The sequence below is a fragment of the Chrysochloris asiatica genome, unplaced genomic scaffold (assembly GCF_000296735.1).
Source record: "Chrysochloris asiatica unplaced genomic scaffold, ChrAsi1.0 scaffold00135, whole genome shotgun sequence".
NCBI lineage: Eukaryota > Metazoa > Chordata > Mammalia > Afrosoricida > Chrysochloridae > Chrysochloris > Chrysochloris asiatica.
The window spans coordinates 4218820-4240579 of NW_006408653.1; the positions used below are offsets into that span (position 1 = coordinate 4218820).

The window sequence follows — 21760 nt, forward strand, 5'->3', positions numbered from 1 at the left end:
AAAACTTCTACCTTTACAATTGTGACAGTTGCAATTAGTCATGATAACAATTATTCACTATTGAATCATACAAATCTTATCCTCATCTCTTTTCACCAGACCCATCTAGACAAAATGAAATCTATTCAGCGGGGGCTCTTTCTTTCCCCCTATTCTCTTAAACTAAACTCCCTCTTGAAACTTTGTAAGCCAGTCAGTTCATGCCTTTATTGTCCTCTCATTTTAGGTAGCCAGTGTCTAAGTTGCCCATCGCTATCTACCCTGTGTACGGAGGGGATAGCATTGATACTTGATGTGAAGACGCCTTCTCTGTCTTTTGGTATTTAGAGTAACTACCTCTCTGAGTATAGCTCAGGTTCATCAAATTGTAGCAATTTACCCTTGTTTCCTTTATCCAAAAAAAATTTTTTTTGGTCATCTTCCTCTAGTCAAGTGAGTTCTGGTTATTGAGCCATCGAGGCTAGGTCAAATAGGTACTGTCTGCAAGTTTGGGTGTTCTTGTGCATCTCCCCTCACTTCATATCAGCTGGATGTTTCACTCTCAGCTCTAGTCCTCTGTGGCGATGTCCTTGTCCATGGGCTCAAATGTCCTCAGGACTCACCACACTTTGGACCAACCAGTCCTTCCTCTTTTCTCTCTCATCTCCAGGTCAGTGGGAGTCAATAGACTGTCATTGAACTCAGCCCATTTCTTCATTGCTGCCTTTTACTCTCTTCCACTCACCAGTAGATCAATGTGGTCACCAGCAAGCTTACATGCTTGTTTGTGTGTTCCCTTTGAGTTTCAGTCTTAGAGGGGAATTTGTCCTGAAGTAACTTGATTGCTTGCCTTGATGGCTTCCTGATGAACAGCTTGCTTTTTCTTGTAGTAGCCAATCATGCTGACATTTTTGTTTTGGGTTTTTCCTGATGATCTTTCTTTGAAGATTTATCTTCTGTCACTGTAGCTGTTCCAGGCTGGTCTGCTTGTCCTTGCTAGTGGGAATGTCCCACCTTCGAAGCTTCTGTATGAGACTCAGGATTACACCTAAGGTCCTATACCCTGCAAAGGCTTTGCAAGAGGCCTATTTCACTGGGCAAGTTCAAAACCCCCATTTAGGTATTCCAATCAGTTACAGGCTGAAGACAGGCTTACAAGTTTTCTCTAATCATGTTTCCCAACATTCCTTTCTATCCCACTCAAGTGTCTATTTTACAATAGTAGGAAATGGAAACTAATATTCATAAGGCAGTCAAGCATTTTAGTATTATTTCTTCTCTTCATACTATACATAGATCCCTGTATCCCAGAGCCCTATTGTTCCAAGGTTCAGCATGTATCACTATTTACCTCTGCCTCACTTAGGACTTGCACACCTATCTCAGTGTTCCTCTATCTTGTTCTTCCACCTCCTCCCCCTTCTTGTATTGCCCTCCCCAACACCCAATCAAAAACCCCCACCCCAACCCCATTGTTGTGGTTACCTTATATTCCATTAATTCTTCCCTCCATTTAAGACAGTCTATTTTATCCTGTAATCTATCTGACCTTCCCACCACCTGGCTCTGTTCCTCTGTGTTTACCTTCTTTCATTCCATCTTCTCTTGTTGCTTTCTGCATCATTCAATAATTTGCCCAGATAATCTTTCAATAACGAAAGTCGAGGCTTGAATTTTTTCTTAAGTTCCCTCAGCTTGAGAAATGCTGAACATATTCTTCCTTTTAGGTTTTCTAATTCCAGATCTTTGCACATTTTGTTGTAATATTTGGCTTATCTTCTTGAGCTGATCTCTGAAGTGTTGGGCTTTTTCATAGATAAGTTTCCTCCTTGCTTTTGGAAGCATCATTTGGGCAAATTTCTTTCTCAGGCGCTTGATCTTTGTTCTGCAAAATTCCTTCGCTTTTTCTTAAGGGTCTCTGGAACAGCAGGAACCTTATTTATCTTCTCTGTCTTGTCCAGATCAGTAGCAGCCTCCAGCCATTAATAAAAATAGTCCTCAGAAAAGTAACAGAAATCACACAAAAATCTAGCCATTACCATGTGGAACCAGGGATATCATTGCTGACATCAGATGGATCTCGCTGAAAGCTAAGATTACCAGACATACGTTTATTTGTGCTTTATTGACTATGCAAAGGCTTTTGACTGTGTGGATCCTTGCAAACTATGCATAACATTGTGAAGAATGTGTATTCCAGATCACTTAATTGTGCTTGTGAGGACCATTACATAGACCAAGAGGCAGTCGTTTAGACAGAACAAGGGGACACTAACTGGTTTAAAATCAGTACATAGTCTGTCACCATATGCAGAATATACAACCTTGCTTACTGAAAGTGAAGAGGACATGAAGTACTTACTGATGAAGATCAATGATCACAGCCTTCAGAATAGGTTACTCCTCAACGTAAAGAAAACAACTGTCACCACTGGACCACATGATAATTAGAGAAAAGATTGAAGTCATCAAAGACTTTATTTTGATTGGATCCACTATCAAATTCATAGAAGCAGCAGTCAAGAAACCAAATGACATATTGCATTAGACAAATCTGCTGCACAGGTTCTCTTTAAATTGTTTAAGAGCAAAGATGTCAGTGTGAGGACTAAGATGCACCTGACCCAAGCCATGGTATTTTCAATAGCCTCATATGTATGTGAAAGTTGGACAATGAATAATGAAGACTGGAAAAGAATTGATGCATTTGAGTTATTATTGAAGGAGAATATAAAAAGTACCATGAACTGCCAAAAGAACAAACAAAGCTATGTTGGAAAAAGTATAGCCAGAATGTTCTTTAGACACCAAGATGGTGAGACTTCCGCCTCTCATTCTTTGAAGTTATCAGATGGTCCAGTCCTTGGAGAAGGACATCATGCTTGTTAAAGTAGAGGGTCATCCAACAAGAGAAAAACCCTCAACGAGATGGACTGGTACAGTGGCAGCAGCAATAGGTTCAAACAATTCTAAAGATATCACAGACTGGCCAGTGTTTGATTCTGTTTTGCATAGAGTCACCATGAGTCAGAAGGCACCTAACAACAACATGCTTCAGATAAGAACATGGAGGCTCAGAACCATATGTATACTATGTAAACACAAAGAAAAAAGACAGGAAGTATATCTAGTGAAGGTGTAGCATGGTTTTTTCATATTCTCCTTAGAATTTACAAGCACAAATGAATTTTTAAAAAATCATAATCATGGGCTCCCAGTTCAAGGTCACACAGTAGGTAGCACAGCCAGTCTTGGAATCCATTGCTGGACAACTTCCAGGGAGCCCCCTGGAGTATGTGTGTGTAATTTTCTGGACTCTTTCTTAGCAGCCCAGAATCTTGTCTCTCTTCCAATTTCATCCCAGTGACTGAGACATGAAGGAAGGTGTGACTAGCACTCCTCCAGTTCCCTGAGGACAGCCACTACAGCATTCGCCTCAAACCTCTGTGTTTCTGGACCTCACAGCGAAGAGTGTTAGAAGGAGACTCAGTGCAGGCCTGAGTCAGACCACCAGGTTAGAGCCTAGGCAACTTCCCTAGTGGTATAATTTAGCAGGAAGATGTGAGGAAAACACTCTAGGGACAGTGGAGACCCTTCCTAAGGTGTAGACTGGGTGGACAAGGTGATTATTATCTTCATCAGCCTTATGGTCACTATCGCCCAGTGTGAAAGACACTCTTCCCCCTCCCCCCACAAGGCCAGAGATTGCGCCAGAGCCAGAGCCCTGTGCGCTCGAAAGCAGGTGACGCTGCCACTGACGGATAGTGTGAGGGGGTGTTTGAAGAGGTGGGGGCTGAAGGCGGGGAGGGAGAAGAGGGTGTGTTCTTGTGGATGCGTAGCTGACCGTCACGTGATTCCTGCAACCCGGGCGGGGAAGTGGGGCTGTCTTCCGATACATACCCGCGCGCGCCGAGCGTCCTCAGGCGCTCCAGGCTTCCCCGCGTCACCTACAGCTAGGGCGCTCCTCGCGACGCAACCATTCAGTCCTCCTACGTTGCTATGAGTCGGAACCGACTCCACGGCACTTAGCAATAACAACAATAACAACAACACTGCATTGGCGGCACGGTTCTTCCGGGCCCAGGGAGGTGCGCGTGTTGGGCACCTTCAGCCCTACTTGCGGGGCCAGTAGCTGGGGAGGCCTGTACTGGTACCGGCTACGAGGGTCCAGTTATGGGGACCCCGGGGACCCCGCCCGCCCCAGGAAAGAAAGAGATACACTGATACTCAGGAGATAGAGACACAGTGACACATATATACTGGGGTCAAGCTTGGAGACCGAAAAACAGAGAGGCAGAAATATAAGGGACAGACGTAGGCAAAGACCACGACACACAGAAAAAGATATGGGACACAGACAGGAGACAGTCAGACACATATTGATGAGACAGAGACACACAGAACCCCGAAGTTTAAGACAAGCAGAACTGGTGGATTCAAGAGCTCGCCAACTGCTGGAGGATGACTGGTTTGAGCTCTTCCCGCGTTCTGAGGGTTCGCTCAGTGTACGGCTCCTCCACCACTTAGTTTCCCGTGTTCCCGCCTTCCTGCTTCACACCCCCAACTCCTAGTCTCCATTGTAGGTTCCCCTCGCTCGCTGGTTCTAGTCTCAGTGCCTGACACTCCCCCTGTCCCTCGGGGGCAAGGCTCACTCCTGTCCCCCTTTGTCTGCCAGAGCCCGCCTCCACTAGCTAGTATGGGTCCCCCAGTCCCCGAGTCAGCCATTCCCGCCATTGTGAGGGACCCTACCCTTGCAGCCCCTCCCCTCCACAGAGAGCGAAGCCCGCTTCGGCCCCCGGCTCCGCCTCTCCCGCTGGCCTGAGCTAGCCCCGCCCCCCTGGCCGCGCTCTGCCGCAGTCGGGCGCTCATCGTCATTCCGCTCTTGCCGCCGCCACCACCCCCGCCCCCCGCACAACGCCCCCGCCCCCGCCCGGTCCTTGCCGCCGCCGCCTGCCCAGCGGCCCGGGAGGCGGAGGCGCGGGGGAGGAGGCCGCGCTTGGCTCCGCAGCCCCGGATGCTGCATGACTTCATCCTTCCGCCGGCTCCCCCGCTGAGCTAGGGCCGGTTCGGCACCTAGCCCGCCGCCCGCCGCAGTCCAGCGCCCGCCCCGCGCCCAACATGTCCGAGATCCTGCCCTATAGCGAGGACAAGATGGGCCGCTTCGGCGCCGATCCCGAGGGTTCCGACCTCTCCTTCAGCTGCCGCCTGCAGGACACCAACTCTTTCTTCGCGGGCAACCAGGCCAAACGACCCCCTAAGCTGGGCCAGATCGGCCGAGCCAAGCGAGGTACGGGACCAGGGTCCGGAGTCGCCGCCTGACCCAGAAACCTTCCTCTGGGTATCTCATGCCTGCCGTCCCCGCCGAGCGCCCGCAACTCCTGCCGCAGCCCAGCGCATCCAGCTGCTTCTCCGGCCCGGGCATGGGGGGTGGGGGGGTGTCCCCGCTGCAGTGTTGTGTGTGTCCCTCTCTTACCCTCTCCTGGGAACGCAGTGCCCCGGATTCAATGCTCGCCACCTCTGGAAGCCGAGCCTTGGGACCAGGGCGAGGGGGAGGGGCCGGTGGGGCATTTGGGCTGCTTGGAAGCGGGGATGCAGGGTGACTGGCCGGTTCTTTCAGATCAAACACTAAGTCTGGGGATGCTAACGAAGGTTCCTTCGGGTCCAGAGAAGTGTCCGACTGGAGAGAGGGCAGGGAGGCTGGGATTCGGTTGTCCTGGTTGTTTGAGTGGGTAGGGGCTCTGTTAGTTCCAAGATCTAAGAAGGGGTTCAAGCGGCAAGAATAGGATAGGGAGAGGGTTGGACTGGCTGCAGATTTAGTTTACTCGCAGGTGATGAGGGGTTTTTCTTGAAATGAGGGTCGAAGGAGGGGGAGTCTCATAGCAAAAGGTTTTTGTTGAGCTCAGATGGCGCAGGGTTCAGGCGGCAAGGAGCATTTGGATTGGGAGGTTGAATGGCCTTTGATAGTGGGGCGTTCCGTCATAGACACTGGCGAGGGTCTGTGGGAGTGAGGCCTGGTAGACTGAGTCTGCTGGAGAGTCGGTATGGGGAGGGCATTCCATGGCACGGGGCCCAAGGGGCATCTATGGGACACCGGCCGAAGCTGCGCGGGGGTGCGAGGATGCAGGGTCCACTCTCGCCACCGCCCCCCGAGGCCGCGCGGCTGACGCGCTTTCTCCCTGCGCAGTGGTGATCGAGGATGACCGGATAGACGACGTTCTGAAGGGGATGGGGGAGAAGCCACCGTCCGGAGTGTAGACGTGCCGGCTCGGGCGGCGGGCTCCGGGCCCAGCCCCGCAGCGGCCAGGAGCGCGGGCCGGTGATGCGGCTGCCGGCGACACCCGCCCCGGCCCAGGCGCCCGCGGGCGGGGGCTTCAGGGCCGCGCTGCCGCCGCCGGGTCGATGTTGTTGCCGCCGCCAGTCACTCCGGAGCTGTCCTCTTCAGCACCACGGCGGCGGCGATAGCAGCGGCACGGGCCGGCCTGAAGCCCGCTGCCGCGTTCATGCACTTTAGAACCTCGGGCCGCAGCCCCACCCCGCACACTGGAACGGACACGGAGATCCGCGGCCCCAAGCCCCCGGCCCACCCCCTCCCGCACGGCTCCCCTGCCCCGCCCCCCTCCGGTAGCTCTGGTCTGCAGACCAGGCGATCGGCTGGCGTCGGACCGCGTGCGCGGCCAGGGATGTTTGGCTGCGTATTTGCATGAGCTTCCCACCCGAGCCCAGCCCTCAGGGCCGCTCCTCACCTCCACCCCAGTCTGACGTTACCCCATCCTCAGCCTCTTTCTAAGGGACTTCCTCAGCACATTTGTATTTTTATATCCGACTCTTTGTTTACTGGCTCCGCTCATGGTTTGTGCCCTCCCCCAAAGGTCTCAGTCTCGCTCTTCTGCGCCTGGCAGATAGATAGGTGTTGAGGCTGGGGTGGGACAAGTCCCCAACATGATAACCAACCACATGACCAGTCTGCCCAGGCCAGACCCCAGATGGCTCTCGCAGACTTCCCCCCCACAAGGTATCATCTTCCACAGGCCCAGACTTGATTTTACCTTGGACCCCTGTGTCCTGTCCCTGGGGACCCAAATTGGGACTGCTCTGTACCTACGGATGACACCTATGGCCCTGGAGATGTTCTTAACATAGGGTGTCCTTTGTACATGTTCCTTCATCCTCACTGTACCAGGAGTGTGTGAATAAACACAGACCTCCCTGTGTGTGTGGCAGCTGTTTCTGTCTGCTCAGGATTCAGGCAAAACTGCCCCCCTTTTTTGGGAGGGGGGAAGGGAACAGATATTTGGGGATTTCAGGTGCATGATGCTGGCTGAGGAGGGTTCCCAAAGAAGGTGCCAGTACAATCTAAGCAGGACATGTCAATGGAGCTGGGGCTAGGACAACAGCATAATGCTATCTAGATTCAAAGTCTACAGCCTCTTGTGTATTACTATCAATTGGATGTGGTAATAGACCCCAAGAAAGTGGGTCTTCTAGACTGGTATGCAGAAGAGCTGTGCTGATCTTTGCCCCAGAGGATAAATCATTGGTGGGTGAAGAATTTGGGGGAAGGTGTTTGGAGAATCTAGGAGAAAACTGAGGAACCTAAGAAGGAAAACAGAAGCTTGACCTGAGATATATTGGTTCACATGGACTTTTATGAGGCCTGAGGCCCTTGAGATTTGAGCACCTTGAATCCAACCCCAAGTCCTAAAGTCAGGAATTCCAACAACCCAAGAAGTCTAGCGCAGAAAGGCAGGGAGGGCTGGAGGATTATGATTCTGGCCTCACAGCTGAATGGCACTGAGGAAGTCTTCATGATCTGAGTCTTGGAGGAAACAAGGTGAGGTTAGGAGACTGGGGGGTGAGAAGATCTGTGCTCCCACAGCCATCTGTGCCACACTTAGCTCCCCACCCTTGTGCATGAGGTAGAGATAGAAATGGAAACCGTTGCCATAGGTTGTATGCCTCAGGGACCAGTCATAACGAGCTTGGGCATAGTGCCTAGTCCGAAAATGAGGGGCAGCAGACGTCAGTGAGATGAACCGGCCTCCAGGAACCAGCACGCGGCTCACCTGCAAGGAGAACAATGAAGCTGTCAGTGAAGAAGCCATCTGTTGGTCCTCAGGTAAGTATGGGCCCAGATATCCTCTCAGCCAAACTTCAAGCACTATCATCCTATATCAGGAAGCTCTGTGCTTTCTCTGGGAATAGAGTGAGCCCCTTTCCCCTGCTCCCTGGCCAGTCCATGGAAAGAGGGCTATATTCTAGATATGTAGGAGCATTAGAGTCTGTGTAAATGCTTACCCTCTCAGCCTGTGTCACCTGTTTAATACCTGGTTGCTGCCTCATCCCTATAGCAACCGAGGAGCCAATCATCAGCCTATGTGAGCATAGCCCTCTAGTCCCCTCCAATCTTGAGCCAGATGAACTCTCTTCTTTCTTCCAGGACCCACATTCATGAGAATGGCCCACCACTTGGTCCAAACCATGCCCCCTTCTGGCTTCTGAGTTCCAATCTTCTGACACCTCAACACTTCATTCCCACTTCTTGGTCTGCCTTCCTTTTTGTTGCTCCCTCACCTCACTTAGCACCTGGTCCAAAGTGTGGACACCTTCAGAGGACACCGTCCAGGGATCCCGTTCCCCAGCCAGCAAGGCATCTAGTGTGCCCTTCTCAAGCACCACGTCGAAGGAACCACTGGGGAAGTCCAGTGCCCGTACATCCATGGTCTCCCAGCGCAGCTTGGGCACATGGGCATAGCGAGCCCTCATGGCGGCCACCACTACTGATGAGTAGTCCACACTAGTCACATCAGGGAAGCCTCCGAGGAATAGTTCATAGCTCAGGGCACTGTTCCCACAGCCTGAGGGTGAGAAAGGAGTGGGGTGGCAGAAGGACTGAGTTAGTTTGGGTTCTTATCTCCTCCTGAGTATCCATCCATTGTTGGCTCCATTTTCTCTAAGTCCAAACTCTCTAGCACTGAAGGTGAAGCTGTGTAGTAGAGGAGAGAGCTCGAGCTTTGGAGTCACATATATATGGACTAAAATCCTGGCTGCACTTTTCCTAGCTGCTTGAACTAGGGCAAATTGTTTGAATACTCAAAATTTGGATTTCCTATGCAGAAAAAGGAAGATAACAATACTTTGCTCACACGCAGGAGGTGGTGCACTAAAGGACTTAACAGCTGGGGAGTAGTTGGAGCTCTGAACTTAGGAGTCCAAAGATCTGGGTTCTGCTATCCCTAGTCACATGGCCATGCAAATCATTCAGTATTTTGAGACACAAGTTTCCTAAGACTCAGAATGGGGAGAATATTGGTATTATTAGGATAATAATATTAGCTGCTTTTATGGTTGTGTGCCATCTTTCTCCATAAGGTTTCCTAGGCTGCAGTTTGTATGAGAGCACATTGCCAGATCTTTTCTTCCACAGAGCGGCTGGTAAGTTTGAACCACTGACTTTTGGTTCGTAGCTGAGTGCTTAATCATTGTGCCACAAGGGCATATTTAATATTACTATCGTGCTATTATCACTGAAGTCCTAATGTGGCAGCGTAGAATAAGCACTGCTAACCACAATGTTGGTGGTTCAAACCCACCAGCTGCTCTTTGGATACCCTATACAGGGTTGCTATGAGTCAGAACCGGCTTGAAGGCACTTAATACCAGCATATTATTATTAGAATAATATCAATATCACCCTAGTGCTTCTCAGGTTATCTCTGCTGACAGAAGGCAGAGATAAGAAGTGAAGAGGAAACCAGGAAAGGACACACAGTGGAATCGATCATTCTTTAATAACTGATAATCCCTTTTAATTCATTTGGTGACTACTACACAGTAGGCTACAAGAAAGTCTGTGTTTGTGACTGTGTCTTCTCCTGATACATACTCTTAAATATCTTCTCTGATACCAACTACAAATGCATTTCTTCTGACTCTAACCACTAGAGCTAGTTCAGATCTCACAAGTTAAAAGGGACAGCAATCTATCTAGACTGCCAAGTCTACCAACGACTTCAGATACCAGCCTCAAGATGAGGGATTCTCATGAGGCCTTCACTTATGACCTGCTGGCCACAAATTTCAGGGTTCCCACTTAAGACATCGGTTGTAAGCTTGGGGGTTGTCCCAGGCCTTCTTCACTTAGGACCTACTGGTTACAAATTCAGTGTTCGTACTTTTCCTTTGTATTCAATAATTTGCTACAATGACTGACAGAATTTAGGAAAGTGCTATATCTATGGCTGCAGTTTTGTTATAGCCAAAAGGATACATAGAAAGGGATACAAAAAGTGAGGTCTGGAAGGATCCCCTAACGTGAAGCTTCCATGTCCCAAGAGGTGTTCCATTCTCCTGAGCATTGATGGCTTTCACCAACCAGGAAGGTCCACAAGCCGCAGTGTCCAGAGTTTTCCTTGGGGTTTTCAATACATAGGCACAATTGATTTAATCACTCACGGCATTTGTGGTTGAGCTCAACCTCTAGCCTCTATCCCCTGAGATCAGACTGCTGTCACCTGGCGGATCTTCTGGCATAACCAGCCCTGATCCAAGAGTTACTTCATTAGAGTAAACCAAATTATTGAGGAAATCCCAAGGGCTTAGTGGTTATCCCCCAGGAACCAAGGACGAAGAACAAAGGTTTCAGGAAAGTCGACAAGCAAGCCAGCTTGAAAAATCACACATTACGGCAGGAAGTACCTGGAAAGCAGTTCTAAAGAGGGCAGTGTCAGTTTAGAGAAGATGTGGAGGTTCAAGGGGTAGATGTGAATCCATAGCTCAATAAGCATGACCTCCTTAGATCTTTGGCCTCTTTCAGGTCCCCCTGTGGCCAGTTTCAGCCTGAGAATAGGACTAGATGATAGCTTTTGTGGGTTTCACGTAGGGATCCCCAGCTTTGGGGATTAGGTTGCCTTTAATCTCTATTTGCCTTTCTAAGAGGATCACAGGATCAGCTGCAGGATAGCCTTAATCTAGCAGGGTTTGGAACCTGGACAGGGCACTTAGAGGCAACTGACCAGTCTTCAGCTGCTCCTTCTCATGTTCCTCCTCAGGCCCTGGGGTTCAGAAGAGGACAATCTCCTCTGGGAAAAAGACAACATGTGCTTCTCCACATTAGAACCACAATAAACTCTGGTGGATATACCACATGGGGCTGGGGTGGGGAGTGGTGGCGTGGTAGTTGTGTGCCGTGGAGTCGGTTCCGACTCATAGCGACCCTGTACAGGGTTTCCAAGGCTGTAAATCTTTACGGGAGCAGAACGCCTCATTCGAACTGCTGACCTTGCGGTTCGCAGCCTGATTTGTAACCACTATGCTATCAGAGCTCCCCAGGGGTGGGGAATGGCTGCCCAGAAAACCCTAACTAACTTAGTATCAGGCTGAAATCCCATTGCATTCTCTGATCTGCAATCTATTTATCATCCCCACACCTGACCTCACATGCCTTCAGAGCTCTGACCAATTATAGACAACTCCAGATCTCTCTTTTTCCCCCTTGGTACAGAATGGCATCTTCCAAGAGAACTTTACCAAAAATGAAGGGAGAACAAAACCAGACCACAGGGCCAATCATGCTCATAAATCAGCAATTTCTGGCTCTGCTGCCTCAGTGATTAACAATGATCAACTAAGATGGGTCTTAGAAAGGACATTGCCTCCCTAAGGCCCTAAAGAATTGGTCCAGAGCCCAAGAACTCATCAGATGGGGCCTAAAGATATATAGATGCTAACCCAATACCAGGAGTCATGGTGTGGCGCTGTAGGATAAGCACAAGACTGCTAACCATAAGGTCAGTGGTTCAAATCTACCAGAAGCTCTTGAGAAACCCTATACATGATTTGGAACTAACTCAATGACACTTAACAACAACAACCCAATACCAAGAGACTGAAGTAGAAGCTAGAATGCTAGTTCACTAATTTATGACTGTGAAATAACCAGAATGGTGACTGGGCAGTTGAATTATCCAGTCAGTTCCTGCTTTCCCTAAGTCGTTAAGTGCTGCTGGGTTGGTTCCGAATCATGGTGACCCTTTATAAGGTTTCCAAGGAGAAGCTGGTGAATTTGAACTGCTGATGTTGTAGTTAACAGCTCAATGCTTATCCTACAGCGCCATACCAGGACTCCAAGATCTCCCTATTGTTGTTGTTAAGTGCTGTCAAGTTGTTTCTGACTCACAGCGACCCTGTGTAGGGTTTCAGAGGAGCAGTTGGTGAGTTTGAACCACTGACCTCGTAGTTCAAACTGATTTTGCAGTCCAGTGCTTATCCTCCAGGGCCACCCCAGGACTCCAAGCTCTCCTAAAGGAAATCTAAATGAGAATTAAAATTATGATCAGAAGACTTCTTTGAAGTACAGAACTAAACAAGGAGGGAGAATCACAGAAGTGTAATGACAGTGAAGTAGTACCACTCAGATGCATTCCCTTGCCACGAGGGTATTTTAGCCATAGGCAGGACACTCTGTCCTCTGAACAGTCCTGAATAAACTGTCTGACTCCTAGTTTCAGTAATAGTCAATGAGCACCAGTTCCTATGGCAAGCATTTTAGTTTATTTTCATAGCTGTTGTTGTTAGGTGCAGTCTAGTTGGTTCTAACTCATAGCGACCCCACATAACAAAAGAACAAAATACTGCCCAGTTCTGCACCATCCTCATAATCGTTGCTATGATGGAGCCCATTGTTGCAGCCCCTCTTTTTCACTAACAATGGCTCCAACTACATTATTATTACCATTTCCATTAACTATGTGGGAAAACTGAAGCTGCTCTAAGTGCAAAAAGACCTTTCTCCAAGTCACATGATCATTTGGGTGCGGGCCAGGCCTGTCTAACTCCAGAACCAGAGACCTTAAACCACTTATGCTAAACTGCCTCCTGGTGTAACACTATAGGATAAGCAAATGGATTGCTAATTGCAAGGTCAGTGGTTCAAACCCACCAGCCTCTCCTTAGAAACCCTTTACAAGGTTGCTGTGAGTTGGAACCAACTCAACAGCACTTACCAACAACAAATAGTCTCCAGTCTTCAAGAGGCTCACCCATCTTCAGTGGTGACATTCTGTCTTAAGTTATATCAATGTGATGATTTTTACCAGAGTTCTAGAAGCCCCTCTGTGTTGTCTATACCCATCTTCATGGTTTAACCAGAGAGGAAGAAGCTCTGGAGTCAGAAGGCACTCCCATACCACCACTCAGTGCTCTGCCAGATCCCCTTACCATTTCCTGTGTATCCCTCAGGTTTTAATGTGTATTTCCTTCTAACAGTCTAAACCTGTGACTCTTCAGGCTGAAACCTTTGTATTTGCCTGGCATTGTTCTCGGTTTCTCTCATTCTCATGTAATCATCTTACCTCATAAATCCTTTAATATCTTTACAGATATTTAAGTATTTTGTTCAGGATAACACAACTAGTGTCAGCAGAGCCAAGATTCCAACATAATTAGCTGCCTCCAGAGGCCAAATTCTCAACCACTAGATTAACCAGTAGATTCACTTCCTCTTTAATACTAGAAATGTTCCATTTTCTAAATTGAGTAGGGTATACATATTATTAGATTTATTATTTATACCTTACATACACACTTCATTATATATGTTTTATATTTATGAAATACCACAGCACATAACATCAACAAATACTGACTCAACGGCACTTAACAACATCTATCTATATCTATATCTATACATATGAGTCCTGGTACGGCTTTGTATGATAAACACTGAACTGCTAACTGCAAGGTGGATAGTTCAAATCCACCGCGGCTCCGAGGGATAAAGATGAGGCTTTCTGCTCCCGTAAAGATTTACAGCTTTGGGAAATCCTACGGCTTTGAAAGGAGCTCTGGTAGCGTAGTGGTTACGAATCGGGCTGCGAACCTTAAGGTCAGGGGTTCGAAACTACCAGCTGCTCCGCGGGAGAAAGATGAGGCTTTCTACTCCCGTAAAGATTTACACCCTCGGAAACCCTGTACAGGGTCGCTATGGGTCGGACCCAACTCGATGGCACATAACAACAATAACAACGGTTTTGAAAGGGGAAAATATAGAAGAACTATAATTGAAAGGAAACCTGTTGCACAATCAAACATCACTGGAGACTCCAAGGCTGACAGTAAGAAAGAACCCCGAGGGAGCGACTGGACTTCAGAGACACGCCTCCAATCCGCACATTTCTTTCCTCTGGGGAATCGCGCCAATTTCGGCTGCACTATCCCTTCTGGCCACAGAAGGCGCTGCTCTCCCCTCAGAATACACAGAGCAAAGGACCTAGTGCCAGGGTTTGTCGAGTGGAGAGATGATAACTCTAAGTGACACTGGCTCTTGGATCCCAAAAGTACAAAAGAAAAACCTCTAGGTTTTATGCTTGAGGTGTGTGCACGTGCCTTATCGATCTTGATTTCGCAGTCTCATTTTACAGATGAAGATATGAAGCTCAGAACGGGTTCAGGACTTGTCCTAAATCATACAAACTACTAGCATTGGGACTTGCATCAGGTCTCCCGAGCTTTCCAGGGCCTGAGGCTGCCTCCTGAGGGTCCGGAACTGAGTCCCAGATCACACTCAGCCCCAGAGTTCCTAGCCGGGTGAGAGGGGCAGACTGAGAATCTCTTGGTTCCTGTTTGCCCTGGCCAGGATCTTGGCTTCAGACTGGGGCTGGCAGGAGGAAGGTGGGCGATCCAGTCAATTGCACCCCGGAGCTACCCACCTAGCACGAGGATCCGGTCCTCTGGTCGCAGCTCTGACTCCAGAAGGGCACGGAAGGAGGAGAAGTCTCCGAACCACTCGTAGGGAGCAGAGTTGGCAGCGTTCCGGTAGCGCTGGTCCCAGTATTGGACCTCGCAGTATCCATCATTCCGCTCCGGTAACTCCGGAAGAGACGGCGGGACCCGGGGAGACGTCATGTTCGCAGCATAAGGCCAGCAAGGCCTGCGGTACACCGGGCAGGCTCCCTTGGGCGGAGCTTGGCGCCCTTAAGTGGTTGATCAGTGGGTAGGGTGTGTGGGCGGGGGCTCGGTGACCCTTGCTAACCACCTGCAGTTGCTCAACACAAACACGTGGAACTTCCGTCGTCTGTTGAGCGCTCTTATAAGAATCTTCCGGCTTGAAATATGAGATCTTCCAGACTGTCTACTCCCCTTTGAGGGCCACATTCTTGGTGTCAGACTTAGGGGCGCGTCACTGCCCTCTAATATTTTTAATTTGACTGTCACCTTCTATTAAAACGTTGGAAAACTAATAAACTAATTAGTTTCTTTCCAAATCGTTTAAGTGAGCACCCGGAAAGCTCTGAGGAAAGGCGAGGGGGTTGCAAACACGGCCCTTGTTCTCCCGGAGAGTCCCGCGTAAACACGTACTCGTATTCCTAATACAGGCGAAGTTTGATGCTAAATTGGGTGAGCCGAGGAGGAGCAGGGATGTTGTTTTTTGGGTAAATGTTCATTCCATAACGTGCCCAGGGCTAGGTAGGTACTAAAGAGTAAGACATGGTTCTTTCTCACACACAGCATGCAGTCTGTCAGGGAAGACATGTGGAATTTTTTTATTTTAATGAGGTAAATAATGACTGACAACTCAGTTTTGTCTGGCGGGACGCTGATCAGGGAGCGGAACTTAAATGCTCAAGGGTCGAGTTTCCTGGGTGGCGGGCCCACACAGGCGGCGCACCATCAACATGGCGGCTGGGTTGCGGAAACGCGGCAGGGCTGGTGCAGCAGCTCGGGCGGCGGGTCGCTGCGAGCAATGGTTGCGGCGCGCTTGGCATGAACGGCACCTGCTGCTGGTGGAGCCGCGCTACACTCTGCTGGTGGCCGCCTGCCTCTGCTTAGCGGAGGTGGGCATCACCTTCTGGGTCATTCACAGGGTGGCATGTGAGTGCGCCGAGGGAAGGGGAAGGGCGGGAGGGGAACTCGAACTCCCAATCCAAAGTAGGACTCAGACCCAGTCATTCATCGACTGCAGACTCAGATCTCTTACTCGAGCCCTAAGCCTGTTCGACAGAAACTGAACTCTATCCTAATTTTGCCTTCCATAAGGGAAGGGGCGACGCTGGATATAGGCCCTCTGCTTGAACATACAGACTTCTAGGCTAAGAAAACCAGCTTGGAAGTCAGACGACCTTAGGGTTTGTTTTTGTTTTTTTAAAGACCTAAATTTAATTAATATGCGGTTGCTACTGCCTGTTCTGTGACTTTGGGCAAGTCATTTACCCTTCCGAGTCTGAACTTTCTCATCTCCTCAATTCTGTGGCCTCAAAAGCCCCTTATCAAGCGCTGGTATTTGAGTCCATTGGTGACTTTTTTCCAGATTGAATCTAGACACTGGGATTAAGGTACCTACCTTTCTTGCAAAATCCAAGCCTATTTATATATGTGCAACACTAGGTGCTAGTGCATGGGAGAATGATGAGGCCCTATTCCTGCAAAGATTGAAAGCCTCCAAAGCCACATACAAGGTTGCTATGAGTCAGAAGGAACTTGACAGCACTTAACAACAACAAAGATGCTAATGATACAGTGGTGAATAAAATAGATGTGTTTCCACCTTGAATTCTAGGCAATTATAATGCATCATATTCCTCGTGAGAGTGGAAAGACTGAATGCTACAAAGGACATAGGAGGGGCAGTTTAGTCAGACCAGAGGAGTCAGGGGAAGCTTCCCATCCCCTCCACCACTATCCTTGAAAGGTAGGAACTAATCAGTTGAGGAAAAACAAAGGAGAAGATTGATCTAGTCAGAGGATTCATTTAAAAAAACAACAAAAAAACAACAGTCAAAAAGAGAGAAACTTGTTCCTTTGAGGAGCTATATTTTAGGGCTGGAGCATAAAAGTCAAGTGAAGGTGGTAGTGAGAAATTAGTTGTAGAAGTTGGGGCCCAGTCATGAAGGGGTTTTTAATGTCTTGTTGAAGAGTTTGTTAGTATGGTGGTGAGAACTTGGGACCTTCTAAGTTCCAGTTGCAACTCTTATCAATGATCTTGAGTTAATCACACAAACAATTAACTTTTAGGTTCTACCCTAAAAATAGGATAAGTGTTTATCTTAAGAGCCTCAGGGGATTATTGAAGGGTTTAAGTAGATAGACATGATATGAATTGTGTTTTAGGAAAAGCATCTGGCTACAGGATGTAACATAAATTGTAGTGTTGTGGGATGAAAGTGGAAGCTAGGAACTTATTTGAGAGGCTATTACTTTGGAGGCTAGCAATCATGTTAGGCCTGAGTTTGAATATGTAGTACCTGGTGTGGCACTATAGGAAAAGTACTGGCCTGGTAACCACAAGGTCGGTGGTTTAAATCCACCAGCTATAGCTATTCAGATTTGTTGAGTCAGAACTGACTTGCTGGCAACTTAACAGAAATAACAACTGCCAGAAAACTGTGAGACTGTGAAGAAAGAAAAAGAATCAGTAGAACTTGGTGAATGGGAATGGAAAACAAGGAAATATCAAAGATATTTGATAATACCCTGGTTTGTGAGCTAGACAGGGGGGTGGTTGATGGTGTGATGCATGGGACTCAGGAAGGGGAGCAGATTTGGTAGGGAAGATCATGAGTTCAGTTATAGACATAGTGAGTTTGAGATGCCTGGTGTTACCCAGAGAGAGGTTTCAGAGAGTTGTATGTGCTATTAGGAACTCACTGCAGAGAACTGGGTTGAGGATACAGACAAGAGAGTCACTAACAAGGGGATTGCAATGGAGGTCCTGAGAATGATCTGGAACTCTGCTTTGATGGGCTGGAGGTGTGAGGACAGTCAAATGCTGGGTTTCACGTTAACCACAACATCCTGTCCACTTCCAGACACAGAGATCGACTGGAAGGCCTACATGGCTGAGGTGGAGGGTGTCATCAACGGTACCTATGACTACACACAACTGCAGGGAGACACTGGACCTCTTGTGTGAGTGTGAATAGGAGAGACTGAGTAGGGTCTGGGCTGGGTGACCTGGCCTCCGCTCATGATACTTCTCATCTTCCAGGTACCCAGCTGGCTTTGTGTACATCTTTATGGGGCTATACTATGCCACTGGCCGGGGCACTAATATCCGTGTGGCTCAGCACATCTTTGCTGTGCTCTACTTGGTCACCTTGCTGCTTGTCTTCTGGATCTATCACCAGACCTGCAAAGTGAGCCCAATACACCAGAGGCCAGGGGGCCCAAACCTGGGAGGGCCAGGGAGTGTAGATGGCTTGGGTCTGATGAGCTGACCTTGTTCCCCACTGTGCCTACCCCTCAGGTACCTCCCTTCGTGTTTTTCTTCATGTGTTGCGCCTCTTACCGTGTTCACTCCATATTCGTACTGCGGTTGTTCAATGACCCTGTGGCTATGGTGCTGCTCTTCCTCAGTATCAACCTCCTGCTGGCCCAGCGGTGGGGCTGGGGCTGCTGCTGTTTCAGGTCATAACCCCTGCCTTCTGCCCCCCACCTCCCCTTTCTTTGTTTCTATCCCCCCAGTTTTCTGCAGCAGACAGGCAGTGGCCAATGGTGGTCGGTCAGGATCTGTAGGAAGCCCCTCTAGCACACATGCATACCCTCTTTCTGACCTCCCGACAGCATCCATTGTTGGAGATGGGCTTTGCATATTCTAAATACTCAATATATGCTTGCTCAGTCTGGGCATAGAGAGATCAGGCATCTGACCCTCCACTGTTCCGCCCAGACTGTTCTGAGTATAAGCCCCAAACTTGAACTTGCTGGCAATAGGGGTGGTTGCTTTGGCAATGGGGGTGGCATTTTTGGAAGGATGAACAGAACCTGGAACTGATGTCCCTCCCTCCTCTTCCCTGTCCATCCCAGCCTGGCGGTCTCAGTGAAGATGAATGTACTCCTCTTCGCTCCTGGATTACTGTTTCTTCTCCTCATGCAATTTGGCCTCCGTAGGGCCCTACCCAAGCTGGGCATCTGTGCTGTCCTTCAGGTACCCCCACCTTGTCCCGTCCTCTTTCTAATGAAGGGAAGGCCACTCTGCCTGGCTTCCTTCCTGTATCCCATGCCAAGAGGCAGGGAGTTTGGGAGTTGATTCTGGGCTGAGCAACTACTACCTCTGGGCTTAGTGGTAAAATGAGGGTGTTGAACTAGATGACCTCTGAGGGCCCTTCTAGTTTTGTCCACATATGGCTTGGTGAGTTCAAACATAAAACATGGTTATGACCTGCCTCTGCAACTTCTTTAGACCCAGACTGTGGCCTGGGGGGTGGGGGTGAGGTGGACTGTCCTTCGATTCCTGGTGGGCATTAGAGAACCTCTGAGCTCTCCTGACATCACACTCACCCTCAGGTGGTACTCGGGCTGCCCTTCCTGTTGGAGAACCCTGTCGGCTATTTATCCCGCTCCTTTGACCTTGGCCGTCAGTTTCTCTTCCGTTGGACAGTGAATTGGCGCTTCCTTCCTGAGGCCGTCTTCCTACATCGAGCCTTCCACCTTGGCCTGTTGGCAGCTCACCTCACCCTACTCTTGCTCTTTGCCCTCTGCAGGTGGCACAGGTACAAAAGGGTCATGGGCAGATTTGTGGGGAAGGAAAGAAGGTCTAAACCTCAGGGACTGCTTAGGGGAGATGTTGAGTCTAGAACTTGGCGTATCGTGGGGGCTTGGTAAGTATCTAAATAGTTTCTCCTCAGGACAGGGGAAAGTATCATGTCGCTGCTGAAGGATCCCTCCAAAAGGAAGGTTCCACCCCAGCCACTCACACCCAATCATATCCTTTATCTTGTGGGAAGGTAAGCTTTGCCCTCTGCTGGTGCAGAGACTGGGTCCTGGTTGTTATGTGCCGTGGAGTCGGTTCTGACTCATAGTGACCCTATTCCGAGGCTGTAAATCTTTACGGGAGCAGAAAGCCTCATCTTCGTCCTGCGTAACAGCTGGTAGTTTCAAAATGCTGACCTTGAGGCTGATTCGTAACCACTACGCTACCAGAGCTCCTTGAGTCCTCGTTTGTTAGCCCCAAATGGTAATAGCTCCAGGGCTCCTAGAGCTCCTTCTCTGTACCAAACAATGTGCTGAGTGAGTTCCATATTTAAGCCTATTTTATTCTTAATCCTAAATATTCCACTGTTGTTGTTACTAAGTGCCATCGAGTTGGTTCATAACAACCCTGCGTAGAGTTTATGAGGAGCGGCTGGTGAGTTGAACTGCTGACCTTGCGGTTCAAACCAACCTTGCAGTCCAGGGCTTATCCTACAGCGCTACACCAGGACTCCCAAGCTAATGCTCACCTTCTGCCAGGTATTTTCCTAAGAGTGAGCCATTTCAACAATCTTTACATGTACAGCTCAGTGAGAATTACGTTCATCATGTTGTTCACCCATCACTCTTAATCTGTTTCCAAATTATAGCATCACCCTTAACAGAAGCTCAGTGGTCCCTAAGCATTGAGTTTCTGTCCCGTACCCTCCAGTCTGCCCCTGGTAACCACTGATAAACTCTGGTGTGTATGCACTTGCTTAGTCTAGATAGTCCATGTAAATGGGCTCATACACTGTTTGTCCTTTTGTTACTGACATTTCACCCAGCATGTTTTCATGGCTCATCCATGTTGTAGTGTACATCAGGACTTCATTTCTCTTTATGCCGTAGTAATATTTCATTGTATGTGTTATTGTTGTCAAGTGCCTTCCAATCGGTTCCCACTCATAGCCACCCTTTCCATGGAGCAGCTGGTGAATTTGAACTGTTGACCTTGCGGTCCAGTGCATTATCCCACAGCGCCACACTAAGACTCCTTTGTGGTATATACATTCTAATATTTGAGACTCTGAGATAGACATGTGTTCTTATTATCCTAGCTCACTTATGGCAAAATTGTTTAAGAGGTTAAATAACTTGTTATGGTCACACAGCTAGTAAGTGACAGATTAAGACTCCCTTGGCAGTTACACTAGGTATAACTTTCTCTTATTAGGTTGAGGATCTTATTAGGTTGAGGAACAGGTCCAGAGAGGTGAGGAAACTTGCCTAAAGATATACAGCTAGGAAGGGCAGAGCCAAGGGGCTATTCCAACTCCCAAACTTCTAGCCCTCTGCTTTGGGACTACCCCACCCCATCTCTTCTGTCCCTGCCACTGGCCTTGACCACTACATACAGATCGTTTATACACTCTTCACCTCCAACTTCATTGGCATCTGCTTTAGCCGCTCCCTCCACTATCAGTTCTACGTCTGGTATTTCCACACACTGCCCTACCTCCTGTGGGCCATGCCTGCACGCTGGCTCACACACCTGCTCAGGTATGGCTGGGCCAACATGGGGGAGTGGGAAAGGCTAGGGGTTTCTTCAAGTTTGAGATGTGGAGTGGGTGGGGGGCTATGTCTGTGAGGAGCCAAAGGGCTATAGCCCCAGGAACTGGACAAAGCCTAGACCCTGCTTCTCATCCCCAGGTTGCTGGTGCTGGGGCTCATTGAGCTCTCCTGGAATACCTACCCATCCACATCCTGCAGCTCTGCTGCCCTGCATACCTGCCATGCTGTCATCCTGTTGCAGCTCTGGCTGGGGCCCCAGCCTTTCCCCAAGAACGTTCAGCGCAGCAAGAAAGCCCACTGAAATCCTCCCTGTCACCTTCAGTCCACTGAGGACCCTGGGTGGGACTGGACTTGGTGCCCTTCCAATAAACCTTGCCAAGCCCATCTCTGTGCAGCCTACCCAGAGGGATGGGCAGCTGGTGCCAGGACCATTGTGTTAGGGGCATGCACTGGCCAGATAAAAAACTCACTCAGGCAACCCTAAGAGGCACTTTATTGCATAGGATCTGGGGACTGGCTCTCTCCCCTTCCATTGCACTAAGTG

The 21760-nt window shown here is 49.0% G+C and overlaps 3 protein-coding genes across 5 annotated transcripts in view; 2 read left to right on the plus strand and 1 right to left on the minus strand.

Moving 5' to 3' along the window:
* The window catches only part of ECE2 (endothelin converting enzyme 2), a 47270-nt gene extending 32390 nt beyond the window's left edge, over positions 1–14880 (minus strand). For 2 of the 3 annotated variants that reach the window (XM_006869784.1, XM_006869783.1), the window contains exons 1-2: positions 14685–14880; positions 8551–8834 (exon numbers count right to left, since the gene is read on the minus strand). In XM_006869784.1, the coding sequence (XP_006869846.1) occupies positions 8551–8834; positions 14685–14880 (480 nt within the window). Of the gene's footprint in view, positions 1–7629; positions 8043–8550; positions 8835–14684 lie in introns of those variants that run through there. The other variant, XM_006869789.1, reaches the window with a different exon arrangement.
* Positions 4938–7190, plus strand: CAMK2N2 (calcium/calmodulin-dependent protein kinase II inhibitor 2). Its single transcript, XM_006869790.1, has 2 exons — positions 4938–5266; positions 6164–7190. The coding sequence occupies exons 1-2, from the start codon at positions 5098–5100 to the stop codon at positions 6232–6234; spliced, it is 240 nt and encodes a 79-aa protein (XP_006869852.1). The 5' UTR covers positions 4938–5097; the 3' UTR covers positions 6235–7190.
* Positions 14881–15625: 745 nt separating the features above from the next.
* Positions 15626–21693, plus strand: ALG3 (ALG3, alpha-1,3- mannosyltransferase). The gene is made up of 9 exons (XM_006869791.1): positions 15626–15846; positions 17781–17880; positions 17960–18107; positions 18218–18378; positions 18778–18898; positions 19258–19463; positions 19599–19675; positions 21060–21204; positions 21355–21693. Exons 1-9 carry the CDS (start codon positions 15651–15653, stop codon positions 21515–21517), a joined length of 1317 nt encoding a protein of 438 aa, XP_006869853.1. The 5' UTR covers positions 15626–15650; the 3' UTR covers positions 21518–21693.
* The last annotated feature ends 67 nt before the right edge of the window (positions 21694–21760 follow it).

Bases quoted from the DNA above. Each gene is read 5' to 3' on its own strand.
- CAMK2N2 (XM_006869790.1), top strand. From the start codon at position 5,098: ATGTCCGAGATCCTGCCCTATAGCGAGGACAAGATGGGCCGCTTCGGC. The intron at 5,267-6,163 runs GTACGGGACCAG...CTCCCTGCGCAG, and splicing joins GATCGGCCGAGCCAAGCGAG to TGGTGATCGAGGATGACCGG.
- ALG3 (XM_006869791.1), top strand. From the start codon at position 15,651: ATGGCGGCTGGGTTGCGGAAACGCGGCAGGGCTGGTGCAGCAGCTCGG. The intron at 15,847-17,780 runs GTGAGTGCGCCG...GTCCACTTCCAG, and splicing joins GGTCATTCACAGGGTGGCAT to ACACAGAGATCGACTGGAAG. The intron at 18,899-19,257 runs GTACCCCCACCT...ACTCACCCTCAG, and splicing joins GCATCTGTGCTGTCCTTCAG to GTGGTACTCGGGCTGCCCTT.